Here is a 26,862-nt window from a genome sequence, read left to right on the forward strand (position 1 = left end):
GCAACGTTGTTTATACGAACAGGACCTTTTGATCCAAAAAGCGATTTCCTTCAAAATAAAAACACAATTTCAACACATGACATAATATTTGAGCCTTTTTTTTTCTTTACCACTTAACACCATGAAAGTAAGTCTGAAGGTTGACGGCACCCACGTCACTTACGGCCCACCTGAGAAATTGCAGCACAACAAGAATTACACTTTAACTCTCTCGACTCTCTTCTGCCTGAACGCAAACATTTGAATTCATTTTAATGCCGCGAAATTCTTCGATTGAAAAGTACTTTTCTTGCTCATGCGGCTTGACAAGCTGTTTGCGATCTCTTGCACGTCTCCAAAGTTCGGGGTCGGGCTCTTTTGCGACTGACCGACATTGGCCACAAATAGAGCAAAACCTTTTCAACAGTCCTTACAATCTGCTAAATGTGCCACTCTATTTTTACGCGCCGCATATTTCTACTTAATGTGCGCGTGACATTTCTTCACGATTGGCGTCAGCAATTAGGCTTTCTAAAATGAGACACCTTGGGGAACTTTTATTTTTAATTGCTTGGGCAATCCTTGTTATTTCAAGTGCATAGGAACTGAGCCATTTGCGGAAAAGACACAGAATTGAGCGGACACCCCTAAATGATTTCACAAACTGCCTAAATGAATTCTATAGCAAATTATAATGCGTCTCCAAAAGTGAAATTTTCTTCTCATGATTTTTTAAATAAGCTGATTGAAGTTAAGATGCATTTTTATCTTATTTCATTTGAATTAGATTGGATTTATTTTCATTACAGTTAATATTGTCCTCTGTCTGCAAATTTTAAAGTTAAATGCAACTGAGCTGTTCTTGGGCAGTAATTATTTCATTTGGTGTACCTCATGTTTTTTTTAAATTTTGGTGCTTTGCTTTGGTATTCCCAAAAAATAACCACGCAAAAAAAAAAAATCCAAACTAAAAATCTCTTGACTTACTCAAGACTCTGAGCTGAGCTGAGCTTTCGGCTTTCCCGCAAGCGAAGCCGACCACTCCGCTCATGGCCGTCGAGGTTTGCTTGAATGTGAGCCTGTGGACGGCGCCCAGCTTCTCCAGGCGCAGCTCAGGCCCGGGTTCCACAGGTTGCCCGTTGAGCCTCCACGTGGGCGGCTTCTGGACGGGGGTGGACACCTCGCATTCGAAGCAGGCCTCAGCGGGGGCCACCACCTCCACGTCTCGCAGCTCTCGGACCATCAAGACAGGCTGAGCTGCGTTGTGCACACAAGTGAGGAGAGGTTTTTTTTTTTTTTTCACGTTTCAATATAGTAGACACTGACACCTGGTGTTGAAAAAAAGGAATTGTCTCCCATCCATCCATTAACTACTGTACTGTATAAGTATCAAAACCTTTTTGTAACCAGAAAATTAAAACCAAAGAGAGAGATGTCAGTTTGAAAATACAAGCAATAAATACACCTCGGGAATCCAAAATAAAAATGTTTCACTGCTTTGATTCTTATAACCCGCAGAATAACAGACGAGGATATTTCAGCAAAGCTACTTTGTACTTATTTTATAGAATATGTTCTTTATTTTGGTACCTTGTGATCAGAAAAATAATCACGTGCGATTGCTATGTGTCCAGAAGGAAGTGCCCTGTCAAGTGCCCCCCCTTTTGCATGCCCCTCTCTAATGTTGTCCTCCACAGCCCTCAATTACTGTTGACTGGTTAGGATGAAATTGATGATGTTACAGAGATGCTGTTAGATTCTTTTTTTTTTTTTTTCTTTTCATAAAACAGTGGCACATGTGATTTACCCATGATGAACGCCTCTTACCCTCCACCGTCAGTTTTGCAGAGCACGTGTACTCCCCGACCTGCATGCTGTAGGTGCCCTCGTCGTCCAGCGCCACCTGCTGGATGATCAGCTTGCGATAGCAGCCCTCGCTGCTGATCTCGAAGCGTTCTGAGGGCAGGATGACGTTGCTGCCTTTGTACCAGCGGATGCTGCAGCGCGGGTTGGACACGGTGCAGTCCAACATCACGCGGCTCTTCTCCAGTGCCGTTTTGTCCTGCAGAGGCTTCACGATGCTCAGGGGAATCACTGGAAGAATCACCATGGGCTTTATTGAAAAGAAAAATGGCGGAAGTCAGGAACTCTGGGGAGATTTATTTTTTTACCTTTGACCTGCAACTTGGCAACGGAGTCCACATGTCTGGCGACAAATCTGATCTCGCCAGAGTCCTCAGGTCGCGCGTTGCACATGAGGAGAAAGTGTTTGGTCCCTGAAACGCAGATAAAACTCAAAAAGAACTTCAAAAGACAAAAAACAGGCTTGAAACTTTGAATTTATACACAAAAATGTTGTGAGGCATTTTAGGAAGCTGCAAACATGAACATCCATTTCGGTCGCTGCTTTGTGGCCATCTATGATTTGTTCACCTTCCTCAATCCTCCCCAATGCCGCATGAGCAGCTGCACTGACCTTCCTGTCGGGTCTTGATGGTACTGGTGGGATGAATCATCTCGCCGTTTTTGTACCACTCTCCCGGCACGTCTTCCACTGAGATCTCACAAACAAAGACGGCGTTCTGATCTTCGCCGATGCTTAAATCCTCGAGGCCCTGCACAACCAGCAGCTCCCGTTCTGTCGATGAATATTTACGCATCACATTCAATCGTCACGTTGGATTCCTGTTGCATCCTTTCCGGTCTGCGTCGCGTTTTTGCCCCCTCAGAGCAGCATACAGGAGCATCAATGCTGAGTTGTGTCCTGTTCTTACTGAGGAGCGCCAAGGCAGCGTTGAGATGGGCTGTGATGTTCAATGAGTTAGAGCAGGTTAGCTGGTCATTGGTGAAGTTTTCTCGATGGAAAGCAAAGCATTAGTGAAGGGCGTCGCCACCTTTCTTTTGGAAACACGGCCGCGGCCGTCTGGGGGGTTTACGAGAGAACGCATTTTGTCTATTTTGCAATTAAAGTTTCCGTTGTTGTTATGTTTGTCCACTTTTGACCACTTAAACGATGTTGCCATTTGAGGCACTTGAAAGTTGCAGGAGTAGACGACTTTGCACTGTGAATGCGTCTCAACATCTTCAGTTCAAAAGAGGTCGCTTTTGTTTTGTTTTGTTTTCATGGACTGCCACAACTTGTACAGAATGTATTTGGATAACCGCACACTTTTATCGAAAAGGTTTCCTTTGTGTGGTGTGATGAAGTCAGTCAGTTTGGCGTGATTTTCAGGACAAAAAGAGACTCAGGTCTCAGTGAGTTTTTTTTTCTGGTTAAATAAAGGTTTTGATTGAGATCTTATTCAGTTTAACTGCTTTTCTTGGTATTCAGACAAACCCAGGCACGGCGCCAGTGCGTTTTTTTACTGACTGATCGAGTTGTGGGGGTGAAGGTGAAAATAATAGATTCTCATCTTTTCACTTTCTCTATTGAGATTTTCGTGTTTTTTCAATGAAAGGTCAAAGTACTGAATTTGTGCCCCCTTCCCCTCCCCTCAAAACCACAAATGGGGCACAGGTGCAGCACAAATTGGATTGCTCTTGTAAACTTCTTAACAATTTTGAAACAGAATTAAATGAACCCCCACTAAATAAGTTCAAATGTCAAATAAAATCCTAGAGGGTCTCAACGGATTTGCGAGTGGCACCGTGCCTGGTCCCACCAATGTCGCTTCCTGCTCAAGCTGACACTTTCTTGACCTTGATCACCACAAGCCGTACACAGTACGTCATGCTTGGATAGATGGTGATTGCGTTCCAAACGTGTTCAGCGCATGTTTCTCAACCAATCCAACCACGTGGTAGGCAGCAGACTTTTTACCGTAGACCTCCACAGTGCCGCTTGTGGCCACTTCTCCGGCATCGCAGGTGTACATGCCAGAATCGCTGACGAGACTTTTGGTGATCTGAAGAAATCGCTTCCTTCCGATGGCGTAAATACGCACGTTTGTGCTCGGCTTCACCTCGGTGCCATTCTGAGAAGGATCACAAAACAACGCTTGAAATGATTTGACAATTAAATGCAAAACAGCAACCGAACTGACCGATGTGTTCGTCCACCGTGCGCCGTCCGTCAATTTGAAATTTTGTATGACTGAACCGCCGCGACACGTTTCTAGTCTTTTGTTTTCAGATATGCAAATTCATGAGAGATTGGCCCTTTTTCCTCCCTATGGAACTCATCTGCCACTATTTGCATATTTTGCTGTTCTCGCTGTAGCATTCAAAGCTACCACAAGATACCAAATGTTTGCAGTAAGTCTGATTTGCGATTCGATGACATAATCTTTCTTACTCTCAAAACGGGGTAACTGCATTAGCGTAAGTCAGCGAGACACAAATTTGGGTTTGATTCCGAGAGTAGTACTCGCCTTCATCCATTTGACGTCCACCTTGTGCCTCGACAGTTCACATTCAATGGAGACGACGGATCCCTCGGGGATTCTCTGGTCCTCTAATTTTCGGATAATTGTCAAGGGAGGTTCTGTGAAGAGAAATATATAATATTTGATGTGATTGGAAGTTAATTTTGGTCTTTTTTTTTTATTAAGGCATATTGAGTTGATGTTTTTCAAACAACCTCAAACCGCATCCAGAAGCGTCCCCGTTACTCGTTCCACAAATTGCCAACAAATTCAATCGCGATAAAATCTCAAGGACTTAAGAATGATATAAAACAGAAAGTCGGACATTTTTGTTTAAAGCAGCCATTTTTTAAATTGCAAAAAAAGGCCGAACTCTGAAGACAAAAACCTCTGATGGCAATCCTGTTGTCATCGAGGGGATGAACGTCTCCATCGGCGGCTGAGTGACTTGGCAGTGACTGGATTAATTTGACAGCGTGTGGTTAAACTAGCAGCTGACAGAAAAGACAGAGCGAAGCTGCCGCTTTGCTGCATTGTCACGCGAGTCTATTTTGTGTTTGGGAACGCGAACCAGACCAAAGGGCCACTCCGTTCTCTTCTCCAGCCTCGCTCTCGTCTGTCATTTGAGTGGACCGCTTAAACTGCCAATCTGAGCTTTTTGGCCTCCAGGGACCACATATGCAGAAAATACATTTTTCCAAGGACCCTTTTATCATCTTAACAACATTTAATGAATTAATTCAAGTAATCACAGCGCCCAAATTGAGACCCGTCCATTTTGGCAGCAACGCACCAACAATGTATTATATTATATAATGTGCCGTATAAAGGCACATTTTCAGAATTTGCATCGTAATGGCTATTCGAGAGGATTGCGATGGATGCAGTTCACTAATAAAAACGTTCCGTGAGCCAGGCATGCTATTAACGTCTTGATATTAGGACGGCCACAAGAGGGCACCAGTGACTGCTATTAGCAGTCTTCACCAGTCCTCCACACCTTAAAATAAAGCCCAGTATCAATGCTTGATATCATTACTCATCCACTCCTATTTTGTACTATTAATTAATAATTACCCCCCAAAAACTGTTTGGCACTATATTGCCACAATGGATTATGTACCACAAAGTTCTTAGTCTCAGCAATTATCTTTTCCTTTTTCTACCGCATTCCCAAAACACGCATGTTAGAGTTTTAGTTTCATATTGCCCAGAGATGTTTTGTTTGTTTAAATGGCATGGCTGGATTTGGACAAGTTGAAGTGAAACAAGGTCTCTCGCCGATCAAAATACTTGAGAGTTGCACCTCCTAATGTGATGAAACGTTTATCTGGTCATAACGGGCCTCTAAGGGATAGCAGAACTCCAAGAATGAGCGACAAGAATGAGTTTGACACCCCTGCTGCATTAAAATGGCCCATTAGGCGAGCAGTGTAAATCCGGTCTAAAAGAGCTCTTAATCTTCCCACGGCCTACCCTTGACAACAAGCCTCGCCGATGTCTTCAGCTTCTCGGCGCAGAACATGAAGGTGGCTGTGTCTTCCGCAGACAGGTTGCAAATGGTCAAGCTGTGGACTTGTCCCTTGGCGCTCATGCGGAAGTGACTCGTCAACTTGAGCTGGCTCCCGTTTCGCCACCAGGTGCCGGCCACATTGGGATGGGATAGCTCCACCTCCAAGGAGGCCGTTTCTTTCTCCATGATTTGCAGGTCGCTCAGGCCCTTCTTGATTGAGACTTTGCGAGCTGGAAAGAGTACACTGATCAAACAATGCCATATATATTCATCCCGTTCCTGAAATATTGGCCCAAGTCATTATTTAGCTTTTTTTTTTTTTCAGAATACACCAAAAACTGATCGAAATACTGATTCATTATATTTATGAATTATTTAATTTCAGGAGTAGAATTGAATGATTGATAATGTTTTAGTGGAGGTGGTGAAAAAATGATTTCAGCCATCATTTTAAGAGGATGACAATATGCTACATTCCGTGTCAGCATTTCTGGAAAATTGGGGAATCAATGTTTTTTTCATTTATTTATTCATTTTTTAACAAGTGCGTTGCAAATACTTGTACTGTCGGTTGTCCCAAAACACGTCCCCCGCTCCTTGCTGTGCCACGGGCTGGCATTGCAAATGTCACGTGACCAAATCCAGAAAACAGGTGAGCCACCACGTTCGCCCCGTGAGCACATTGACGTCAAAATCAGTCAACAGCAGAGGGCCGAATTAAATGAAAATGTCTTAAAACTGCTGGATTCATCTGTTTAATTCTTATCCCATGAACGCAATCAGAATACCGTTTTTAGACGAATGGCGGCACACAGCACTTGTTATGTCAAAGAACATTCTTGCTTTGAGTGCCCGTTTAAACTACGGTAATATTTAAAAGACTGCCGGCATGGAACCGCGTCCGCAGGGTCTTTATTGCTGGCCCAGATTCTGTTTTGCAGGCCGCAGTCCTGATGAGAATCTGACAGATATTTTGGTCATCTGACCACGGGGCTTTATGCAAAAGCCGACTTTGAATCTGCCAACATTTTTCATCGATTCTAACATAGACGACCATTCCCTGTGGAAAAAAAAAGGTGTTTATTTTGGAGACCCGATGACAACAACCTTAGTTTTGAAGGCCAGGGGGTAAATTTAGAAGCAACGAGGGGAGATCCAAATTCATTGGCGGTGCCAGCGGCCTGAGGTCCTGACTTTCCCCTTCGCGAGTGATGAAAGAAAAGACCTTAAGTCACTCTACGGGCAGACGTTCAGAGGAAAAAAATCACGTTTGTGGGGCATGTGTGCCACCGGTTATCGGCATCGCTGAAACCATCGGCGGCTTGGCTTTTTCCACTGTCAGCGACATCACGTCGCTTCTTCTAATTGGTGGGGCGATGTAAGCAAGTACAAACACTTAATTACTCTCATTTGAGTATTTACTTTCATTTGAACCTTTACTCCCTATGTTTGAAAAGAGAGTCGGCAATTTATACTTTCTTTTTGGTAAGGTTTTCAACCTATTTTGGTATTTGCTAAAATGCGTCAAGAAAACCGCCCATGTTTTACACGACAACACATTTGATCAAATGTTAAGATTTCATATTAAAATTTCCCTTATGACAAATACTCCACAGCTAAAACGTTCCAAAACAAATAAAAAAAATAAACTACAATGAATAATATAAAAAATTCCCCCTCTATTTTATTGCCGAATGTGACCGTGCCCCTCAAAGTCGACTTGTTCAGGGTGGCCCTCAGCTGTCAGTTCCAATCAGGTCTGATTACAAGCACCCCGCCGGTCCTCGCTCACTCAAGTTACACTTCCACAGTGATTGCTTCCACGACATGCACCGACGCAAGATGGGACGTGCTCAACAACGGAGGGAAATAAACAACGGTGTTGGCATGGCGACAACACGTGCGCACTCACGTTCCACGGTGAGCTGGGCTTGCGTGCAGTCGTGGAGGGTCTCGCAGCTGTAGGTACCCCGGTCGGACATGGCCACTTTGCGGATGGTCAGGCTGTGCTTGGGGCCTTTGTGCTTTAAGCTGTATTTGGCCCCGGCGTGGATCAGCACCCCTTGCCTCATCCACTGAACTTCGCTCGAATCCAGGCTCACCTCCACCTCCAAGGTGGCCTCGCCGTATTCCTCAGCTATTACCGGCGCCATCTTCTTGGTGAACGTAACCTGCTGTTCTGAAAGAAATAAAACCACCAAAAGAAGAATGCATGACTATGTAAGACTCTCCCATTTTAAATTTTGTTGGTAAGAGTCACGGTGTCCCATTATTGGTGGGCTAGTTCCACAACAGAATCATGGGTGTTTTTGTGTGTGTCTGAGTACTTTTACCACCACTGCTGTTTAACGTAATACACACCCAGATCCAGGAAGAGCGCGTTTACTGTCGGTTGAGTCAAAGCAACCGTGGCTGATGCCAAATTGTGCCAGGCTTTACTTTCTGGACCTTGGTTTAAACACCTCTGTTAGAAAGGAGGATTTGCATTTTGGCCATGGTGGAAATATTCCAAACAACGGCAATAGACGATTTGATGACCATCACTTGACTGTTTAAAGTACCAGTCAAAAGTTTGCAACACACGTTTCTCATTTACAGAATGGGAAAGCCTGTACACTCTTTTGACTGGCCGTGAAATTTATATTGGCGGTCAGGGAGTGGGGGGAATCTCTCAGTGGGTGGTTTACTGTTACACACTTTAAAAAATGGTTGTCATACAACCAACACATGCAGACACAAACACGGACTTTGTATGCAGTGTTGTTCGTGCGATCGACACATTTTTGGTCCAAGCTTGATTTGTTGAGCCAGCGGACACTCACCTTGAACCTGGAGCTCAGCCTTTGATAGCAATCCCTCCGCATCAGCTGTCACTATGCCGCTATCGGAAAGCATGCAGTTGCGGAGACAGAGCATGTGGCAGAGTCCGTTGCTGGAAACGACAGCGGCCTCATTCAGGGCTACTTGTTTGCCATTCCGGCGCCAAACCAAATGAGCGTCTGCTGGCGAAACCACACACTTAAATACAGCGTCTTCCCCTTCGCAAACGGTGACGTTCCGGAGTTCCGCAATGAACTCCACGACACGGGGAGCTGGTAGAAGAAAACCGGCATTGAGATGCATTTCTCAAACAGGGTTGAATGGTTTTTACATCTACTTACTGTTTACGGTGACAGTTGCCGAGGTTCTGTCATCTGTGCTTTCACAGGCATAATTTCCTGCGTCTTCTTCAAGTAATTCAAAGATGGTAAAACTTCGCTCTCGCCCTTGCGCCCTTATTCTGTAACGATGACTTGGCGAGATCTCGAGGCCATCTTTCCTCCACTGGACGTCTCCTTTCGGCTTATTGATCTCGCATCGTAACGTGAGGCCGCTGCCCTTAAGAGACGTGACGCTCTCCAGCGGTCGGGTGAATTTCACCTTCATTTCTGGCGAGGATGAACGGAAGAGATCATGTCAAAGAAATTAACTTGCTGACAGATATCCTCAAGGAAATATCTAAGATGGAACCGGGGAGCTCCTTCCGATTAGCGGGTGTCAAATTCTTACCTTTGACGAAAAGACTAAAATACATCTCATCTGTGTTTGCATCACAGACATAGTCTCCAGAATCGCACAGCTGCAGGGGATTAATGCTGAGCTTGTGGGTATTACCCTCGCTGGAGATGTGAATGTTGTCCTTGTTCAGTAGTTGGCCATCTTTCAGCCAGCGCACATTAGCTTTGTCTCGGCTCACGACAGCACATAGCGTGACGCTCTCGTTTTCATAGGCCATGATTTTATTGGTTGCCTTTTTATTCACAAACTTGACTGGTATCTCTGCGGTGGAGAACGATAAGAAGGGTTGATTCATTTTGAGCCGATACACGTTCTTCACGTGGCATTTGAAAACATTTATACTGTCATCTTACCCTGCACCTCAACAATTGTAATCAGCTCGTCATCTTCGGCATCACAAACGTATTTTCCTGAGTCCGACGGCTGAAGTCTAGAGAGAACAAGCTTCCTCATGACGTCATGGCTGTAAATTTTAACGCGGGTGTCCGGTTTCAGAATCTCGCCATTCCACAGCCACTGAACGGTGGCATTTGGCCGAGACACCTCACACTCTAAAATAAGTTCTTCTCCTGCCAGTAGTATGTGATGCTCTGGGTGACCAGAATTTCCAACGATCTTGACTGGGGGTTCTGAAATGAAAAGACCGTAGCCCTCAATGTCCTTCTGGGCAAATAACGTGATAATGGAATTACCTGCGACTGTGATATGGAAATGCATCTTATCGTCCACAGCATCACAAGTGTACTCTCCTGAATCCTCCAGCGAAGCGTTTAGGACCACCAATGATCGGAAAACACCCTGCTCTTCGCTACAGTATCGCTCCGTGTCGTCAATTGCTTGATTGTTTTTGTACCAACTGACCGATGCGTTTGCTCTGGACAGTTCACACACTAGAATAATGTCATCAGACACTAGGAATTGCATGTCTGTTTTGGCGTTGCTTTTCCCAATAATTTGTACGGGCAACTCTGAAAAACAAACAACAAGAGACATTGAACAGAAAAACGTCATAACTTGATGATGACTGAAGAATATGACTTACCTTTCACTTTAATGTGAAAATCCATCACGTCATCTTTTGCATCGCAGACATATATACCCGCATCTTCTAAAGTCAGCGAATGAATAGTTAATTGACGTGCGCCGCCGTCTTCCACGACGGTGATGTTTTTGGAGTCTTCCACTTCTTCTCCATTCCTCTTCCAGAGAACAACGGCGTTCGGTCTAGACACTTCGCAATCTAGAACCAAGGAGTCGCCGACCACTTTTTCCAGTCTGTTCACGATCTTTCGTGGACGGACAAAGCGGACAGGAGGCTCTGTGGACGCAGGAAACGTGGTGAGACGCATTTAAACGAATCACTTTGCATCTTGTACGGTTCAAACTTTCCTTACCGGCTATATTTACAAAGAACGTCATGGAGTCATCGGTCGTATCACAAACGTATTCGGCGGAGTCTTTCACGGTGGTTTCAGGTATAATGAGCCGTCTGTACACACCGTCTACCTCCAGTAGGAGGTTGTCACTCTCCTCTACCTCAAGTCCGTCTCTGTACCAACGGACCACCGCATTTGGCCGCGAGATCTCACAACTCAGTACCATCCGCTCTGACACTTGCTGGCACAGTTCCATTTGGGACTGACTCGGAGATACAATCCGCACTGGAGGTTCTGAATAATGACACAATAAAATGCTTCGGTTAACCAGGGGTTGGGGTTAGTGCAGAGTTTGCTACTTTGCACACCGGGGACAGAGCTATGGTGTTGCACGGAAACAAAGGCTACACGGAGCTCAAGTAGCAAGCAACAAATCCAGTTCCTTTTTGTGCTGTTTTTAGGGACTCTTGGCATTCCTCCAGAGTTTCATGCGCTTCAAAAGTGTTTTGTTACAGCTGGCTGTTGTGAAATGTCCTATATGAATAAAGTTGCATTGTATTGTATCTTTGTACGTGGCTGGCTTTTTTTAAAGGTTCTTCAACCAGCTCGCTCTGACTACGCAATGGCAACATAAGCATTGCAGTAAAATGTCAAACAAGCAAAGTAGCCATGCAAGCAAACAATACACACGCAACATGCATTTTTACCTGTGATGCTGAGGTTAAAGAATATTGAATCGTCTGCTGTATCACAAACGTATTCTCCCGAATCCTCCACCCTGCTCGTCAGAATCTTCAGTCGTCGATAAGGGCCTTGGACCTTCAGTTTGATATTCTCGCTCATTTGAAGCTTTTGGCCATCTTTGTACCAGCTCACCACTCCGTTTGGACGGGACAGCTCACAGCTGAGAATGATTTCCTCAGGTACGTGACGGTCAAGGTGGACATCTTCTTTCGGGTATATGATCATCACCGGAGGTTCTTGGAAGGAACGGTTTATTTTTAGACTGCAGTCATGCAAACTCTGACATTTTTTGTTACCTCGAATGTTGACCTTGAACATAACAGCTTTGTCTCCTGCACGGCATGTGTACATGCCCGAGTCAGAGAGCTGAGCTGACTGGATTGCAAGATGTCTTTTTGTGTCTTCAGCTCGCATCGTACTACTGCTGTTGGGCTGGATTTCAGCTCCGTCCTTGTACCAGTGGACGATAGCGTCCACCCTTGACACTTCGCATGACAGGCTGAGCTGGGAATTCTCCACCACGTTCTTGAAAAGCTCTTCCTCCGGGACGTCAGCAAACGTTACCGGCGGGGCTGAAGGCACAAAACAGATATTTACACTCGGCGGTACTCTTGGCCTGCTCTCAAAACTCATGTACACAGCAGCCGCATGGCAGTTAAACATGCGGGGATCAATATAGATTTTTTTTTTGTATTTATTACCACTCCACATAAAAGTTAGAAATGGAAGTTAATTACGTTTGAAGACATGTAGCAATGGAATGTGAAGCGCTTTATCTAAATTGCGTAATGAAATGGAATTAGAGCATTTTGACGCATGATTTTACTTATTATTTGCGGTTTTGGCAGAGGATAGAACTCTACAATCACAGCTTGACAAGAAAAAGCTATGCATATCACCTTTCACCTCCACATAGCAATCGTTGGACTCTGACTCATCGTCACTTTTACAACAGTACTCCCCAGAGACTGAAGATATTGCTGAGACCAGATCAGATGTCCTTGTGAGGCCTTCCGAATCGATCTTTGCAGCTGATTTTGGAAAATGTTTGATTCCATCCTCACGCAAACCAGGGTGGCCTGTGGTGTTTGAGCCCTTGCACTGCGTTTTTTCAGTATCGCCTGCTTCAACCGCCTGTCTTGCTTTAACTTCTGGAAGAGCTGAGAATAAAATCAATACTACAAGAATTGCAGAGATTTTGCCACTCTTGGCTTTGTCCCATATTTCGTCACATTTAGGATGGTGACTGAACACTCTTGTGGGTTTGGCTAGCATGCAGTCCATTTTTCTGAGATTTTGTGTTGGACCCAGGTGACACTGGTTAGACCAGACCAAATCAAACAACAGATCACAAAAGTGAGAGAAAATTGAAGGGGATTAAGCATCCTTAACCTACCGTCATGAACACAGTCTTGCAGTATTACTGACATTCTCAAGTGGTCTAAGTTGTTTTAGTTGCATAAAAAAAGGCAAAATGTTAATGATTTTCAAAACGTGTCAATCACCTGAAACATCCACTTTGAATTCTATGCGGTCATCTGCAGAATCGCAGCTGTACACCCCAGCATGTCTGACTTCTGCAGCTTTAATAACCAACGCTCTCAATGCCTCTTCAGATTGGATTTCAAAATCCCCTTTTGGATGCAGCTGCCCGCCATCCTTGTGCCACTGGACTTGGGCACTTGGCTCTGAGACTTCACACTGCATCTTAACCGGGCAGCCTGCCTCAACCAATTTGTTCCTTTCTCTGTCTGGAATTGCTGCAAACTTTACAGGAGCAGCTGGTATGTGGAAAACATTTGGAGATAAAAAAAAATGAGATAAGATAAAAAGACAATAAAATGAGTCTATTAAGTCTGCACTTTTGACCTCATTATGCGCCTCAAAATCAAGAAAATCCCACCTTGGACGTCCACATGGAATGTGACAACATCTTCCGCGAGTTTGCAGCCGTAGAGGCCCGAATCCGACGTTTTAGCTGAATGAATGATTAATTTCCTGAGGTTGCCATCCCGTTTCATGTCGAGGCCAGTTTTGCAAAAGAGGTCGGCCTCATCTTTAAACCAGGAAACCTGAGCAACCGGATCTGATACCTCGCATTGGAGAATAATTGGAGAACCAGCTGCAATCATCTTGCGTTTTTCTGATTGCACAACTGGCATAATATGTGGCAAGCGGCCTACGAGTAAAGAACAGTGTAGGTTTTCTTTTTATAAGATTGACAAACTTTGCTGTTCATAAAAAAAAAAAATTAAAAAAAAAGAAGATATACTCGTGTCAAATATCAAAAAGAAGACTTGAATAAATGGATCACCTTTTACAGCCACTTTGAATGTGACGGTGTCGTCAGCTGTTGCGCATTGGTATGTGCCACTGTGCGTGGTTTCAGCCGAAGGGATGACAAGTGTTCTTCTTCGACCTTCTTTTTGAATCTCCAAATTGTATTGTTGGTGTAGTTTGAGCCCGTCTTTGTACCAGTCAACCGCAGAATCCCGGGACAGCTCGCAGCAGAGGACAATGGCGCAGCCCTCTTGGAAGGTCTTATTCCTATCTGCCTCTTGAAGCTCTGAGAACTTCGTGGGAAGAACTATAAGTTTAAGATATTACAATAAAAAAAAAAAAAAAGGAGAAGAAAAACAATGCCTTAATACATTGAAACACGTATTATGTATCCAATCAACTTAAGAGGAAAAAAATAAGTCAAAGAGTGAACGGAATAAAGATGGCTTATAACCTCATTTCTGATGTATTTTAAACCTAGAGTCCACTGTCATAGTCGATGTGTCAAAATGTCAAGCCAAAGATGATTTTTGGTAACAACAACTATTTTTTACGCTTAGTCTTATCTCAGTCAAATCAAAATCTACAGCTTTTGGTCAAACGTGGAAAATACCAACCTTCAAATTTCTCAAGTATTCCATCAATTGAAGCGTATGTATACTTTTAAAATACCGCATTTGGTAATAGGCCAAAGTGGCCCTCATATGTTTATATTCAACAAGTGCATGTTTTCATTCTGGACTGATTAAGTCTTCAGTATTAGATTGTTTGGTATCATGCAATGTACTCATAAACTTAGCAAGGTATGAATATGAACGAATGGTTAGAAGGGAGACGGCATTGTAAAACGAATTATGACTTTTCGTAGCCATCACCTTTTACTTCGACCGTGAAGTGGACGTCGTCATCCTTTGACTGACAATGGTATACGCCAGAATGAGCCATCTCGGTAGACGGAATCACTAGACTGCGCAAATTATCTTTTGAGCGGATATCTAGTCCAGTTTGCGGTATGAGTCTTGTTCCGTCTTTGTACCACGTGACTTGGCCATTGGTGTCCGACAACTCACACTGGAGAGCAATGGGACAGCCTTCCATGACGGTTTGTTTCTGTTCAGCCTCGGTTATAGCTGAAAATGTCTGAAGTGGAACTAGAGGATGGAATGTAAAATGCAATTAGATTTGAAAACTCCCTTAGGAGCCAAATATCTCAAAGTACAATTGTGAAAATTCATCTTGGCAGAGTATCAAAATATGCATCACAAAGACAACTGATCAATTTAAAAAAGAACTCCCTGATTCATCCTGCTGTTCAGTTGATCATCTCAGATAAAGATACACTCCCGGGGCTGTGACGTTTAGTATTTGCTGTCAGGAGTGTGAAAAACAAAAATCTAACATCCATAATCATGTTCACCGTGTAAGACGGTTCGTTATTACCTCGTCCAAGGTCCAAATTAATTAGAAGTGAAGGTATTCCTACATAACACAGGTACTGTTTTAAACTTATATATATGCAGCAATGGTTTTATAGAAGAAAGAGTTGTTCATGGCCAATATTTGCAAGAGGTAAGCCACTAAGTTGTGTTTTATGGTTATACACCCAGCATATAATTCATGTCTAAGAGGCAAAGGCAAAAAGACTTTCTGCTCTGGATGTTATCAAATTGTGCGAACGTAAGACATTAGTACAAAGTTCCATACATGCTGAAAAGGATACCATAAAAGACTTCCGTTAGTTTGCAATTGAATGCTAATTCAAGTGGCCTGGCATTAAGATCTGTTTCTTGACATCAGGGCAGTCCATCCAGCAGAAGAGAACCATCATTTTTGGTCCTTATTTCCTTTATGAACATTTTCCATTTGTACTACTAGAGGTCTACCCTCTGCACCAGATTATCATAAGGGGATCTCATAAGGTTTTAAGGTAGGTCTTGGGTTAAAAGCAGAGATAGGAACTTTATCCTATTTTGCTGGTCGCCATCCATCCGCGACCTGTTCACCCTTCCGTCATTGATCCCTCCATCCATATTCATAATATAATCATCATGCACACCTCTCCGTCCTCATCCTTTTAAAGCTCTTTCGTCCTTGTATTTCACTTGTGCCCCCCGCCTCCGCCACAATATAAGAAAAGAAAAAAAGCGTCCGTACAACTAGAGGTTAACAGATGACTCATCATTCATAAACATCATTTAAAGCTCATTAGATGGCTAATTTCCTATTCACATTCACTTACCATAATTTTCGGACTACAAAACACACCTGATTAGCCATAAAAACACATTTCTACAGACATTAACCGCTTCGTACGAATAGCTGCGGGTCTCTATGTTATTAAGTGGGGCATTATCTGTATTATAAACACCGGGAGACACTTTTGACTTTTTGGGACGGACGGATGGAACGTTCCGTCCCTCGGACGAGATAGCCTTCTCTGGTTAAAAGCAGTATGAAAAACAAAAGTCTCAGAGCGCAGTGGAAGGACAAACAAAAGAGGCGTTTAAGAACTCTGTCCGAGTTATTCCACCAGTAAGTGATAATCTAGCTCGTCTTTAAAAGTACAAACAATTACATTTGTATACTCTCTCCTGACAAAAACTGCTTGTCACCTTTAACTTCCTCTTGAAATGGCATTGCATCATCGGTTGTCTCGCAGCTGTGAACCTCCGCATCAGATAGCACGGCAGAATGCATAGCCGGTTCTCCTAGGGAACCTTCCACCATTGGGTCTTGGCTGTCCTTTTCGCGTTGCTTTACTCCACCATCGTGCTGAGACGCGACCTCAATTGGAGTTGATAGTTCACAAGGTGGTGCTACAGGGAGCGCTACAGGCTCATGCACTTCGGCAGACTTGATCCTCTCAGTCTGACACAGTGTAGAAATTGTCACAGGTGGAGCTGGGGATTTTTTGAGGTACAGCGAGAAAACAATTCCATCACTCTCATTGATTCAACAAAACAGTGGAGCAAATCAGCACAATTTCAAATGCAATCTAAGAATGTATAAATCTACAGTAAATGTATAGGCTTTAAAAAGTCTTTGTACGTCACCATTACAATTTACATTGCCAAATGTTATCTTACTATTACCTAAATGCAGATGTTAAAATGCCAATGATCCCTACAAAACATCTGACTGCAATTTTTCTTTGCAAATGCGAACCATTTAAATCACCTTCAACAGCCACCTTATTTGCAGTGACACTGATGTGACTGTCACATGTCCTTGGTGGGTAGCTCTCTTCTGATTGGACGCTTGTTGTCTGCTCGATACAGGCCGAACCTGAAAACTGCATTGACGATCCTCGTCCAGATTTCAGTGCGACTTGCACTTGGTCTTTTGCAGCCTCCGTATTGTGTTGATGAGCTATCAGGACAGTTGTTTCCAGCTTGGACTGATATTGTTGGGTGGTCACAGTCTGTTCTGTTTGACAGACGCTGTTCGGTCCAACAAATGGAGTATGGACATGAGAATTGCTCCTTGGCTGGACAATTTCGGGATGTTGAGAGTCATACAGCTCCACTGATAAACAAGGTGTAGAATCAGCATTATCAGTCTTTGCTGATGAAACAGTCAACATATCCTCTGATTGGCAAATCTCAGTCTGTACGGAATTACTTTGGTTGTCTGAAATGAGTAGTTTAGTCTGCATGCAATTAAGAAGATTATTTGTCAGGAAGTCTGACATCTCTGTGGAATTGTGGGGCTCCTCTGCCCCAAATCTTGTGGACTGCATTACTCTAAAAGGTTTCTCTGTGTGGGGACTGCTTAGAGAGTCGTCTAACTGTATGGACACAGTCTCTAGTTGGTTAGTAAAGCGCATTGACTCGGGGGCAGAAGTCTTTTGGTGGCTACCTAGGTGTGATGGAACAGCAGTTGGTTCAGAGCCACAGCGCTCTTCTAACTGAACAGATACATTCTTGAGATTAGATTCCTCTGATTCAACATTTGTACTCCGCAGGGATTTACAAACCTCTGGCGGGACGGCAGTTGGTGCTGAGCAATTGCGCTTTTCTAACCGAACAGGTACAGTCTTGAGAAGAGATTCCTCTGATTCAACATTTGTACTCCGCAGGGATTTAGAAACCTCTGAAGGAAAAACGGTTTTTGCTGAGCAGTGGCGCTCTTTTAACTGAACAGGTACAGTCTTGAGAGTAGTTTCTTCTGATTCAACATTTGTACTCCGCAGGGATTTGGAAACCCCTGAAGGAAAAACTGTTTTTGCTGAGCAGTGGCGCTCTTCTAACTGAACAGGAATAGTCTTGAGGGTAGATTCCTCTGATTCAATATTTGTACTCCGCAGGGAATTGCAAACCACTGTCGGAACAGCGGTTGGTGCTGAGGAATCGCGCTCTTCTAACTGAACAGGTACATCCTTGAGAAGTGATTCCTCTGATTCAACATTTGTACTCCGCAGGGATTTAGAAACCTCTGAAGGAAAAACGGTTTTTGCTGAGCAGTGGCGCTCTTTTAACTGAACAGGTACAGTCTTGAGAGTAGTTTCTTCTGATTCAACATTTGTACTCCGCAGGGATTTGGAAACCCCTGAAGGAAAAACTGTTTTTGCTGAGCAGTGGCGCTCTTCGAACTGAACAGGAATAGTCTTGAGGGTAGATTCCTCTGATTCAATATTTGTACTCCGCAGGGAATTGCAAACCACTTTCGGAACAGTGGTTGATGCTGAGGAATCGCGCTCTTCAAACTGAACAGGTACATCCTTGAGAAGTGATTCCTCTGATTCAATATTTGTATTCCGCAGGGAAAGACATATCTCTGACGGTACAGCAGTTGGTGCTGAGCAATTGCGCCCGTCTAACCGAACAGGTCCAGTCTTGAGTTTAGATTTCTCTGATTCAACATTTGTACTCCGCAGGGAATTATAAACCTCTGAAGGAAAAACTGTTTTTGCTGAGCAGTTGCGCTCTTCTAACCGCACAGGTGCAGTCTTGAGAAGCGATTCCTCTGATTCAATATTTGTATTTCGCAGGGAAATACAAACCTCTGACGGGACAGCTGTGGGTGCTGAGCAGTAACGCTCTTCTAACTGAACAGGTACATTCTTGAGATTAGATTCCTCCGATTCAACATTTGTATTCCGAAGGGAATTACAAACCTCTGGCGGTACAGCTGACTGCAAGGAACTAATAAACTGTTCAGAAACTTCCGGGTCTTCTATCTTCTGTGTATGGAAAAACGATTCCTCACCTTGGGATTCTGTAAGAAGTCTAGTGTGATAGCATGGGTCAAATTTCATGACTGATTGCTTTATTGGGTTGCGGTCGGATGGACATTTGACAGTAAGGTTTTTATGATGATCGTTGTGCTTGTTTTTGTCTTTTGCTAAAATCCCTTTAGTCACGTATTCCTTAGTTGACGGAGCAGTGGTGTTGCGCGTGGAATGTGCCTCATATGTCAGTGAATCTCTCTTCTCGCCACTGGAGCTGCCAGACTTGTGCTTTGGGGGAATGCACTCGGCATCTGTCGTGTTGATCTTCTCTTGTTCAGAGGCAAATCTTGGCAGTGCAGCTACAAGCAGAAATGTGTTCAGTGGTTGTTGGTCTCAACGGTTCTTCTCACAACAGAATCTCATTGACATCATTGTGGGTTAGGATGGAGTTATGAGGTCATCCATTGCAAAGACAAACAAGATGGTCGACCAGGTTTGGTCTGAAATTGAGATTTTACAGTTCCCCTACAAAGCAATCAGAACTCAATTGCAAGAAACGGCTTATTTGTTTTTTTAAGATGCACATTGCATCGCTTTCATAAGAGTTCCTTGTCATTGCAACAGGGCAAAGGTTTGGCGGATCTGGTGATGCAACACATGGAATGAGCTTAAAGAGCTGAAAGCAGCATTTAAAGAGGAACAATGTGTGTTACTGTGAAAAATGAAGTGACAAACAACACAAATGTTAGTTTGAGCGAGAGGTCAAGTCGACTAAACACCCGGACACAAACCACAGAAAATAACACATCAGCAATGACAAGATGGCAAAAAGCAAATTTGAGCGGCAAAAAACGGGGCAGGTGCCTCAGATGATTGAGCCAAGAGTACAACACCACCATTGTTAGTGGCATGTATGGGCTGGATTAAAAATGGATGACTGATGTTGAAATATATGAAATCACCTTGGACATCGGCAGTGATTTGGGCAGATGCATCAGAAACCTCACCAATCTCACCACCATAGTGACACTGCTCTGCTGTTTGGACAAAGCCAAAGAGAAAACAATGAAGCGTGGTCACATCTCTCGACGTGAAACAAAATGTTGAAATTATTACGGGAAAAAACACCTTTAATGTCCACATTTAAGTGTGTGTCATCAGACGCTTCACAGTTCAAACTCGCAACAGCAGACAAGTCAAGTGTGACCGGAGGTGCAAAGGCTTGGACGCTGCTCTCAGGTTCGAAAAGAGATTCCTTTTTTGGGTAGATTGGAGTTCCGTCTTTGTACCAACAAGCTTTGGCAACGGGGTCTGAAATTTCAAATTGTTGCACGATTGGACAGCGCTCTTCAGATGATTTGGCGCTCGCAACATCTCGACCAGATGTCACAGCTGGCACTATGGACAATCATCGAGGATGGAGTATTAGAAAAAGTGTTTTGAGCAAAAGATGTCATATATTTGCACACGAGCACAGTTGAAAGACAAACACAATCACCTTGAGTTTTTACAACTAATGGAGCAATGTCATCTGCTGTTGCACAATAGTAAGCTCCAGAGTTTGATGGATGACTTGGTTCAAAGACAAGTGTCTTCTTAATGACATCCATTCCAAAATTTTGTTCTGAATTTGCTACAGTAGCGTTAGCCTTCTGCTTTGACCCCTGTGCCTGCTGTGGGCCGTGATTCTCTGGGTCTGAAATTTGACATGGAAGTTGAAAGGAGCAGCGGTCCTCAAGTGATTGCTTCTCCACAAACTTCGGCAAGGGTGACAAGGACGCAGATGGCACTGCAGTTGATGACTCAAATCATAATTGTGCAAATAGCCATACTCTGATTACAAGAATGGAGGTTAAAATGTTCAACTTTCCATAAACTATAATACACCAGATCAATGAGAAATCAAGACGAACATTTGTAATGTTTGCTAGTAGAGATTAGTTTGAAAACAATAAAACCACCATTTTGTACACAAGTGACAAATACAATATGATTGATGTGTTGCTTGGTTGGTTGGTTGGTTGGTTCAATCAGTGTATAATCACCTTTCATATCGACGGTGAAGTGGACGGTCTCATCTGACGTTTGGCAGTTGTATTGCCCCGCGTGCACAGGCTCAGCAGAAGGGACAATGAGTCGCCTCAAAGTGCCATTACTCTGTATGTCCCGCTCTTTGTGCGGGAAGAGCTTTACGCCATCTTTATACCACTGTGCAGGCAACGAGGAGTTTGCCACCTCACATTCCAGCACCAAAGGTTCGCCCATTTCAAAGGACTCGGATCTCTTAACGTCAACGTTTTTGGAGGGCTTCGGCGGTTTAGCTAGCATTGGAAATTCAAAAATGTAAATGAATACCTTCAAAAAGTAACTTCTTGGAATTTTAATGGCTTTAGAAAATGTGGTTTCATAGTGAACCGATCCATAGTGATAATGAAATCATGAAGTTATAAAGTTATAAAATCTAGGGATGTCTACACAACATCAAGTTGAAGCAGGCATTATTAGTGACATCTCCAAGAGACGTGAGTTTAAATTCTTTACACAGAAGTAAAAAAATGTCACCTTTTATCTCAACGTGAAAGTCCATGGCGTCATCCGTTGTTGTACATCGATACACGCCAGAGTGGTGCATCTCAGCAGCCTGAACAACTAAAGTCCTTGTGGTTCCGTCCAACTGGATTTCTAACTCTGAGCTCGAAACAAGCTGCGTTCCATCCTTGGACCAGCAAACATGGGCCTCCGGATCAGAAACCACACACCGGAGTATAACAGGACTCCCCGCTTCAATCAACTTGGTCCTCATTTCTTCGGGAAGTGGATAGAACGTCTCCGGTGGAGCTACAGATATAGTTTTATATCTAATGTCATAATTAAGACAACTGTAGAGGTCGCTTATCAATAAGATTAGCCTAACAACTGATCACTTGCGTGATCTAATAGAGTCAAACAAAAAGGGTCAGATGTAATAGAGATAGTTGCTTTGCTGTATTTCCATTTTGCTAAATGATAAATCACCTTTGATGTTCACATTGAATGTGACGGTGTCACCCTTTGTCTTGCAGGAGTACAAGCCTGAGTGGTAAAAGTCAGCCGAAGGGATAACCAACTTCCTCAGCAGTCCATCGGCTTGAATATTTACTCCATTTTGAGGAAAGAGCTTTGAACCGTCTTTGTACCAGTGCACTTGGGCATCGTGGTCTGACAGCTCACATCGTAAAAGAATTTGGGAACCTGCGTGGATGGTTTTGTTCCTCGCCGCTTCAGGAATTGCTGAAAACCTCACAGATGGGGCTATGGATATTTGAATATGGTCATTTATTTGTTTTTAAAATCCAGCTTTTTTCAAAAGCTATACTTAAAAATGTAGAAGAAGAGGTCATCAAACAGTTTTTTATAAGCCGACCACATAACAGGAAGAACTCACTTACCCTCGACTTCCACATTGAACCTTATGACATCGTCAATTGCGTCGCAGCAGTACACTCCTGAATGTGAGAACTCTGCTGACTGGATGACAATCCTCCTCATGGTACCCTCCGACTGGATGTGAAGACCATCTGTTGTCTGTAATTCCACCCCGTTCTTGTACCAGTGCACCGGAGCTGCGGGGTCTGAGAGCTCGCAATACAGCACGATGGGGTTTCCAATTTCTACAAATTTGTTTCGATCCATTTCTGACAGCAATGAAAATTTTACGAGAGGCGCTGTTGATTTGAACAAAAAAAAAAATACATGGCCGTTGATATTTTCATGTTGTATGTTTTTGTCCAGTCAATATAAGACAAGTAAAACTCATCCAGATGACTCTTGAAACTCACCTTGAATATACAACGCAGCTGAATCCCGTATGCCGTAAGCAATAAAAGTTATTTCAGCTCCATTTTCTGTGTCTCGAACTCCTTGGATCCGAAGAGACTGGTGCGTTCTCGAGCGCCGCATGGAAAAACGCTCGTCATCCTGAAGCTGCGTGCCATTTAAGAACCATGAGCCGATAACAGATGCAGATAATTCAATGGTAAAGACTGCATCTTGCCCTTCTGGAACCAGTGCATCCTGTAACGGGGTTTGTATCCTGGCTACTGGAACTGGACAGCGGAATAAACACAAGTAACATAAGAAATGATCAACCATGACATAAATTCACTGATGAACTTAACTGACCCAAGTGCACTGCTCGAGGGAACTCCACATTGTTGCTCTTCCCGTATTTGTTGACACTACAAATCCGGAATCGATAATCGGCCTCACAGGGCACGCTATCACCAAGGATCTCCACCGAGGTAGCCGAGTCGGTGGTTAGACACTGTAGCCACTCTTGTGAACCCGTACCCACTTCTTGTCGCTCCAATACGTAACCGGATGGGGGGTTCTTGCGTGAGTCCTGGGCTGGAGTCCATGAAAGAAGTGCAGCATTTGCCCGCTCTGTGTTGATCTGCACTCCCACTGGGACACTAGGAGGACAATGTCTGGCCGCTGAAAGCAGATCAATTACAAAAATTATAACAAAGTTACGGCCACCGTTACTTTTGTGTCGTTATACAGTCATTTACTGAATCCTACCCTTGACTCTGAGCTGAGAGGAAGTCTTGGATCTTCCCACAAAGAAAGTCACAAAGCCCGAGTCTTGGGGCATGGTGTTGACGAACACTAGAATATGAGTGCGACCAAAAGACTTCACGATGGTCTGATGCGTCTCACGCAGCTCCACACCATCTTTATACCAGTGTATGTCCATCTCTTCTTTTTCTACTTCTACACAAAAGGCAGCATTTTCACCTTCCAAAACATCGACTTTCCTTGGAAGCTTCCGCATAATTGGACCTAAAGAGACAAGAGAAGAGTTTGCAAACACAGGCCAGATTAAATGACTACCAAACAAACAAACGAAAAACACAATTGAAGTTGAACCAGAACGGTCTGAAATGCTAAATGTTTGAGGCTTACCTTTCACTGCTACCTCAGCGATGCTTCGTCCACCATCAGGCATTTCGCACAAGTAAATCCCATCATCATCAACTCCAATGTCACGGATCGTAAGTCTGCGCTTTGTTCCCCACTCTTCCATTCCATATTTTGCTCCTGGTTGCAGTCGTCGATCCTCCAGGTACCACGTGATTGGGACGGAATCCTCTGGAACTTCACACTCCAGAACAGCTAAGTCCTGCTCCCAGACCTCCAGATCGATGAGTGGTTGCTTGAACCGCACTGGTGGCTCTGGCACCAGAAAAAAGAGGAGTACAACTTTTTTTAAACAACACAAGATGATCAAATTATGAGAAAAGAGACTCATTTGGATGAGTTATTGAAAGGTCATCACCACGTTGATGACCAAAAGTGTGAAGCCTGCGGCAGATAGTTGTCAACAAAACACTGTGGACAGCACATTCTTTTAGAGTGATTCAGAATTTATCCGAATGCTTGCGTCAGACAGGTGGAAAAGTTTTTTTTTAATGTCTTACAGTGTGTTTTTTTTTCACATGGTAGTATGTTTGGAACTCCCTCGGCCATGTGAGAAATATGATCCCACGTCCCATGGTGATCACATGGTCCCTTTCCCGGTGCGTCCTCACAAGTAAGTGACTTTGTAGACATTATACCACTGTCGGAATTTACCTTATGATCTCAGCGAACCTTCTTAGACATATGTCACTGACCTCACTCGAGCATCAAATAGAGGGAAATCCTATCCAAGGACACGCAAAATCACCCCTTCCCCCTAACCACCAACCCAAACACACGTACACAATCTTGCCTGATTTACTTTTAAGACTAGCACATAAGTAACTCTCCCCCAATTCCGACTGACAGTTTCTCAACTTACCCTTTACTGAGAGGTGTACAGCACTCAGTGTTTGTCCTGCGGTATTTGATGCGGCACACACATAGACACCATTATCCTTCTGCTTACAGTACAAAACCTTGAGTGTAAAGTATCCTTCTCGATCTTCGTATAACAAATAGCGCCTTCCAGACAGTATCAGCCTTCCGTCCTTTCTCCAAATGATTTCCGGTTTAGGCTTTCCTGTGACAAAACAGCGGAATTTTGCATGCTTCCCCTCGGTCACTGCAAACATTTTCACTCTCGTAGACTTGGTCGTCGTCTGGTCTTTGTGTTGATTGGGCATCTGTCTGCTGATCCTCTGTTTCCCTTGGTGAGATTTTCTGTGTCCGTTCATGTAGCCGTTGCGGTTTCCATCCTCCTCATGTCCGGGGCCCGCGTCGACAAGCAACACCGCTCCCGCAAGCGCTTCGCCAAACTCGTTCCTCGCCTTACACGTGTATACGCCACCGTCTGGTGCGCGAGTCTTAAAAATCTTCAACTGGAACCATCCTCCATCCTGGTAACTCACGCTGAAGTGAGTGCTTTCAAATATTTCGCTGAGTTTTTTGCCGTCCTTTTCCCAGGTCACCTCTGGTCTCGGACTTCCCCAGAGCTTACAGGAGAAGACCGCATCTTCTCCGCGACCGGCTCGAGTGGATAGAGGTTTGATCAGGAATCGCGGTTTGTTCTCCTCTCTTAACTCCAGCTCTTGTGCCTCGCCTTCTACCTTCAGTGTGGCTGCTGCGTACGTTTCACCAATGCTGTTCTTTGCTTTGCACATATACTGACCGCTATCCTCGATAGTAACGGATGTTATGATCAGATTGTAAACGTTCCCATCCTCAAAGACACGGTATCGTCCTTGGGGGTCAATTTTCTCATTGTTCCTCTCCCAAATAACTGCTGGTCTTGGATCTCCACCAATCTGACACTTCAGGACTGCATCGGCCCCGCTCTGTACTCCGACAGGCCTGGGATACGCCAGGAAGCGCGGTGCGCCGCCAAATACGTCCATCTTTTCCCCGTCAGCCTCGTTTCACCTCAAGTAGTTCGAGAGGTTCAAACTTGACGATTATTCACATAGGCCGGTGCAGTTTCAATTCCTCAAAGGTAGTTTCTAAAAAGGAAAAAATAAATAAATAAATATATATATATATATATGTGTTAAATGGGGCAATTCAACATCAAACGAGGCTCCCTGACTTATTCAAATGTTTTAAATTTAAGGGGGTCATTTTAAACAGCATAGTTGCATCTTTGAAGTGCTGCCCATCAAGCGTGAAATTAAACAACAAATAAAGCTGCCTGTTCCTGAAACATGCCCGTGAGCGTGTTGTTCTGAATATATGCTTCACTCTTTCATAAGAATGTGGCTGAGTTACCAAATAACTGTCCCCACACCGAGTTGCCCCCACCCATGGGCGAACACTTTCATGCCACAGCAGGACTACACGATCTGAAACACTAGTATGAAAAAGCCAAAGTTATGCAGAGCTGCACCGAGTTCGGTTAGATTCACACACAAAACATTTGTTGTGATTTTGCACCCCGAAGAGAGTGCTTGTATGACTCGAATGAAACACTTAGAGAAGTACAACAATGGCGGTCTTGGATTGTCGAGCCACACCTTTGAGCTTGCATCTTCCCCGTCTCACTTGCTGAGTGCCAAGTGCACTAACCGCTTGGCTAAAAGCCCAGGCTGTCAGTCTACGTTCGACACCATCCTTAAGGATTACGAGGAGTGACATTTGACGAACATACGGGACATTTTGCGTAGAACAAGCTGGCGTCTTTTACAGAAGCCCTTTGCTTGGTTGTTAGCAGTTATTAGCTTTAGCATTCCAAGTTTCCAGGCGTGTAACACGTCTATCTTGATTTGTTTTGACAGTCCCAGTTCAAAACACAGAAATGACCCACACCAGAACTTCACTTTCTCTTACTGTAGAATAACAACGTACTTTTGTCGTGGCTCCCAATCCACGTTCCAGTTTCCTATGTGACTTTGTCACTTTCACTCTCGCCTGCATTAGCTGTTTCTTTAGTTCCAGAGCTGTAGC

At 43.9% G+C, this 26,862-nt stretch overlaps 1 protein-coding gene across 1 annotated transcript; it reads right to left on the reverse strand.

The window, feature by feature from the left end:
• On the reverse strand, nucleotides 1-25,820 carry LOC148323907 (obscurin-like). The gene is given in 38 exon segments (XM_088315094.1): nucleotides 1-170; nucleotides 967-1,236; nucleotides 1,807-2,073; nucleotides 2,151-2,255; nucleotides 2,456-2,617; nucleotides 3,800-3,953; nucleotides 4,350-4,462; nucleotides 5,820-6,086; nucleotides 7,769-8,035; nucleotides 8,679-8,948; nucleotides 9,018-9,284; nucleotides 9,406-9,675; nucleotides 9,768-10,043; nucleotides 10,107-10,382; nucleotides 10,457-10,732; nucleotides 10,809-11,084; nucleotides 11,498-11,770; nucleotides 11,831-12,106; nucleotides 12,434-12,694; nucleotides 13,040-13,315; nucleotides 13,438-13,713; nucleotides 13,849-14,121; nucleotides 14,690-14,965; nucleotides 16,427-16,714; nucleotides 16,992-17,792; nucleotides 18,927-19,343; nucleotides 19,947-20,021; nucleotides 20,113-20,382; nucleotides 20,483-20,773; nucleotides 21,030-21,305; nucleotides 21,547-21,822; nucleotides 22,000-22,275; nucleotides 22,413-22,688; nucleotides 22,803-23,069; nucleotides 23,146-23,457; nucleotides 23,545-23,805; nucleotides 23,929-24,198; nucleotides 24,806-25,820. Coding segments are annotated over 38 exon segments (10,809 nt in total). The 3' UTR covers nucleotides 1-159.
• Nucleotides 25,821-26,862: the final 1,042 nt, after the last annotated feature.

The sequence above is a fragment of the Idiotropiscis lumnitzeri genome, chromosome 14 (genome assembly GCF_059441095.1).
Source record: "Idiotropiscis lumnitzeri isolate Australia: NSW breed Sydney's pygmy pipehorse chromosome 14, RoL_Ilum_1.0, whole genome shotgun sequence".
In the NCBI taxonomy this organism is placed as follows: Eukaryota; Metazoa; Chordata; class Actinopteri; order Syngnathiformes; family Syngnathidae; genus Idiotropiscis; species Idiotropiscis lumnitzeri.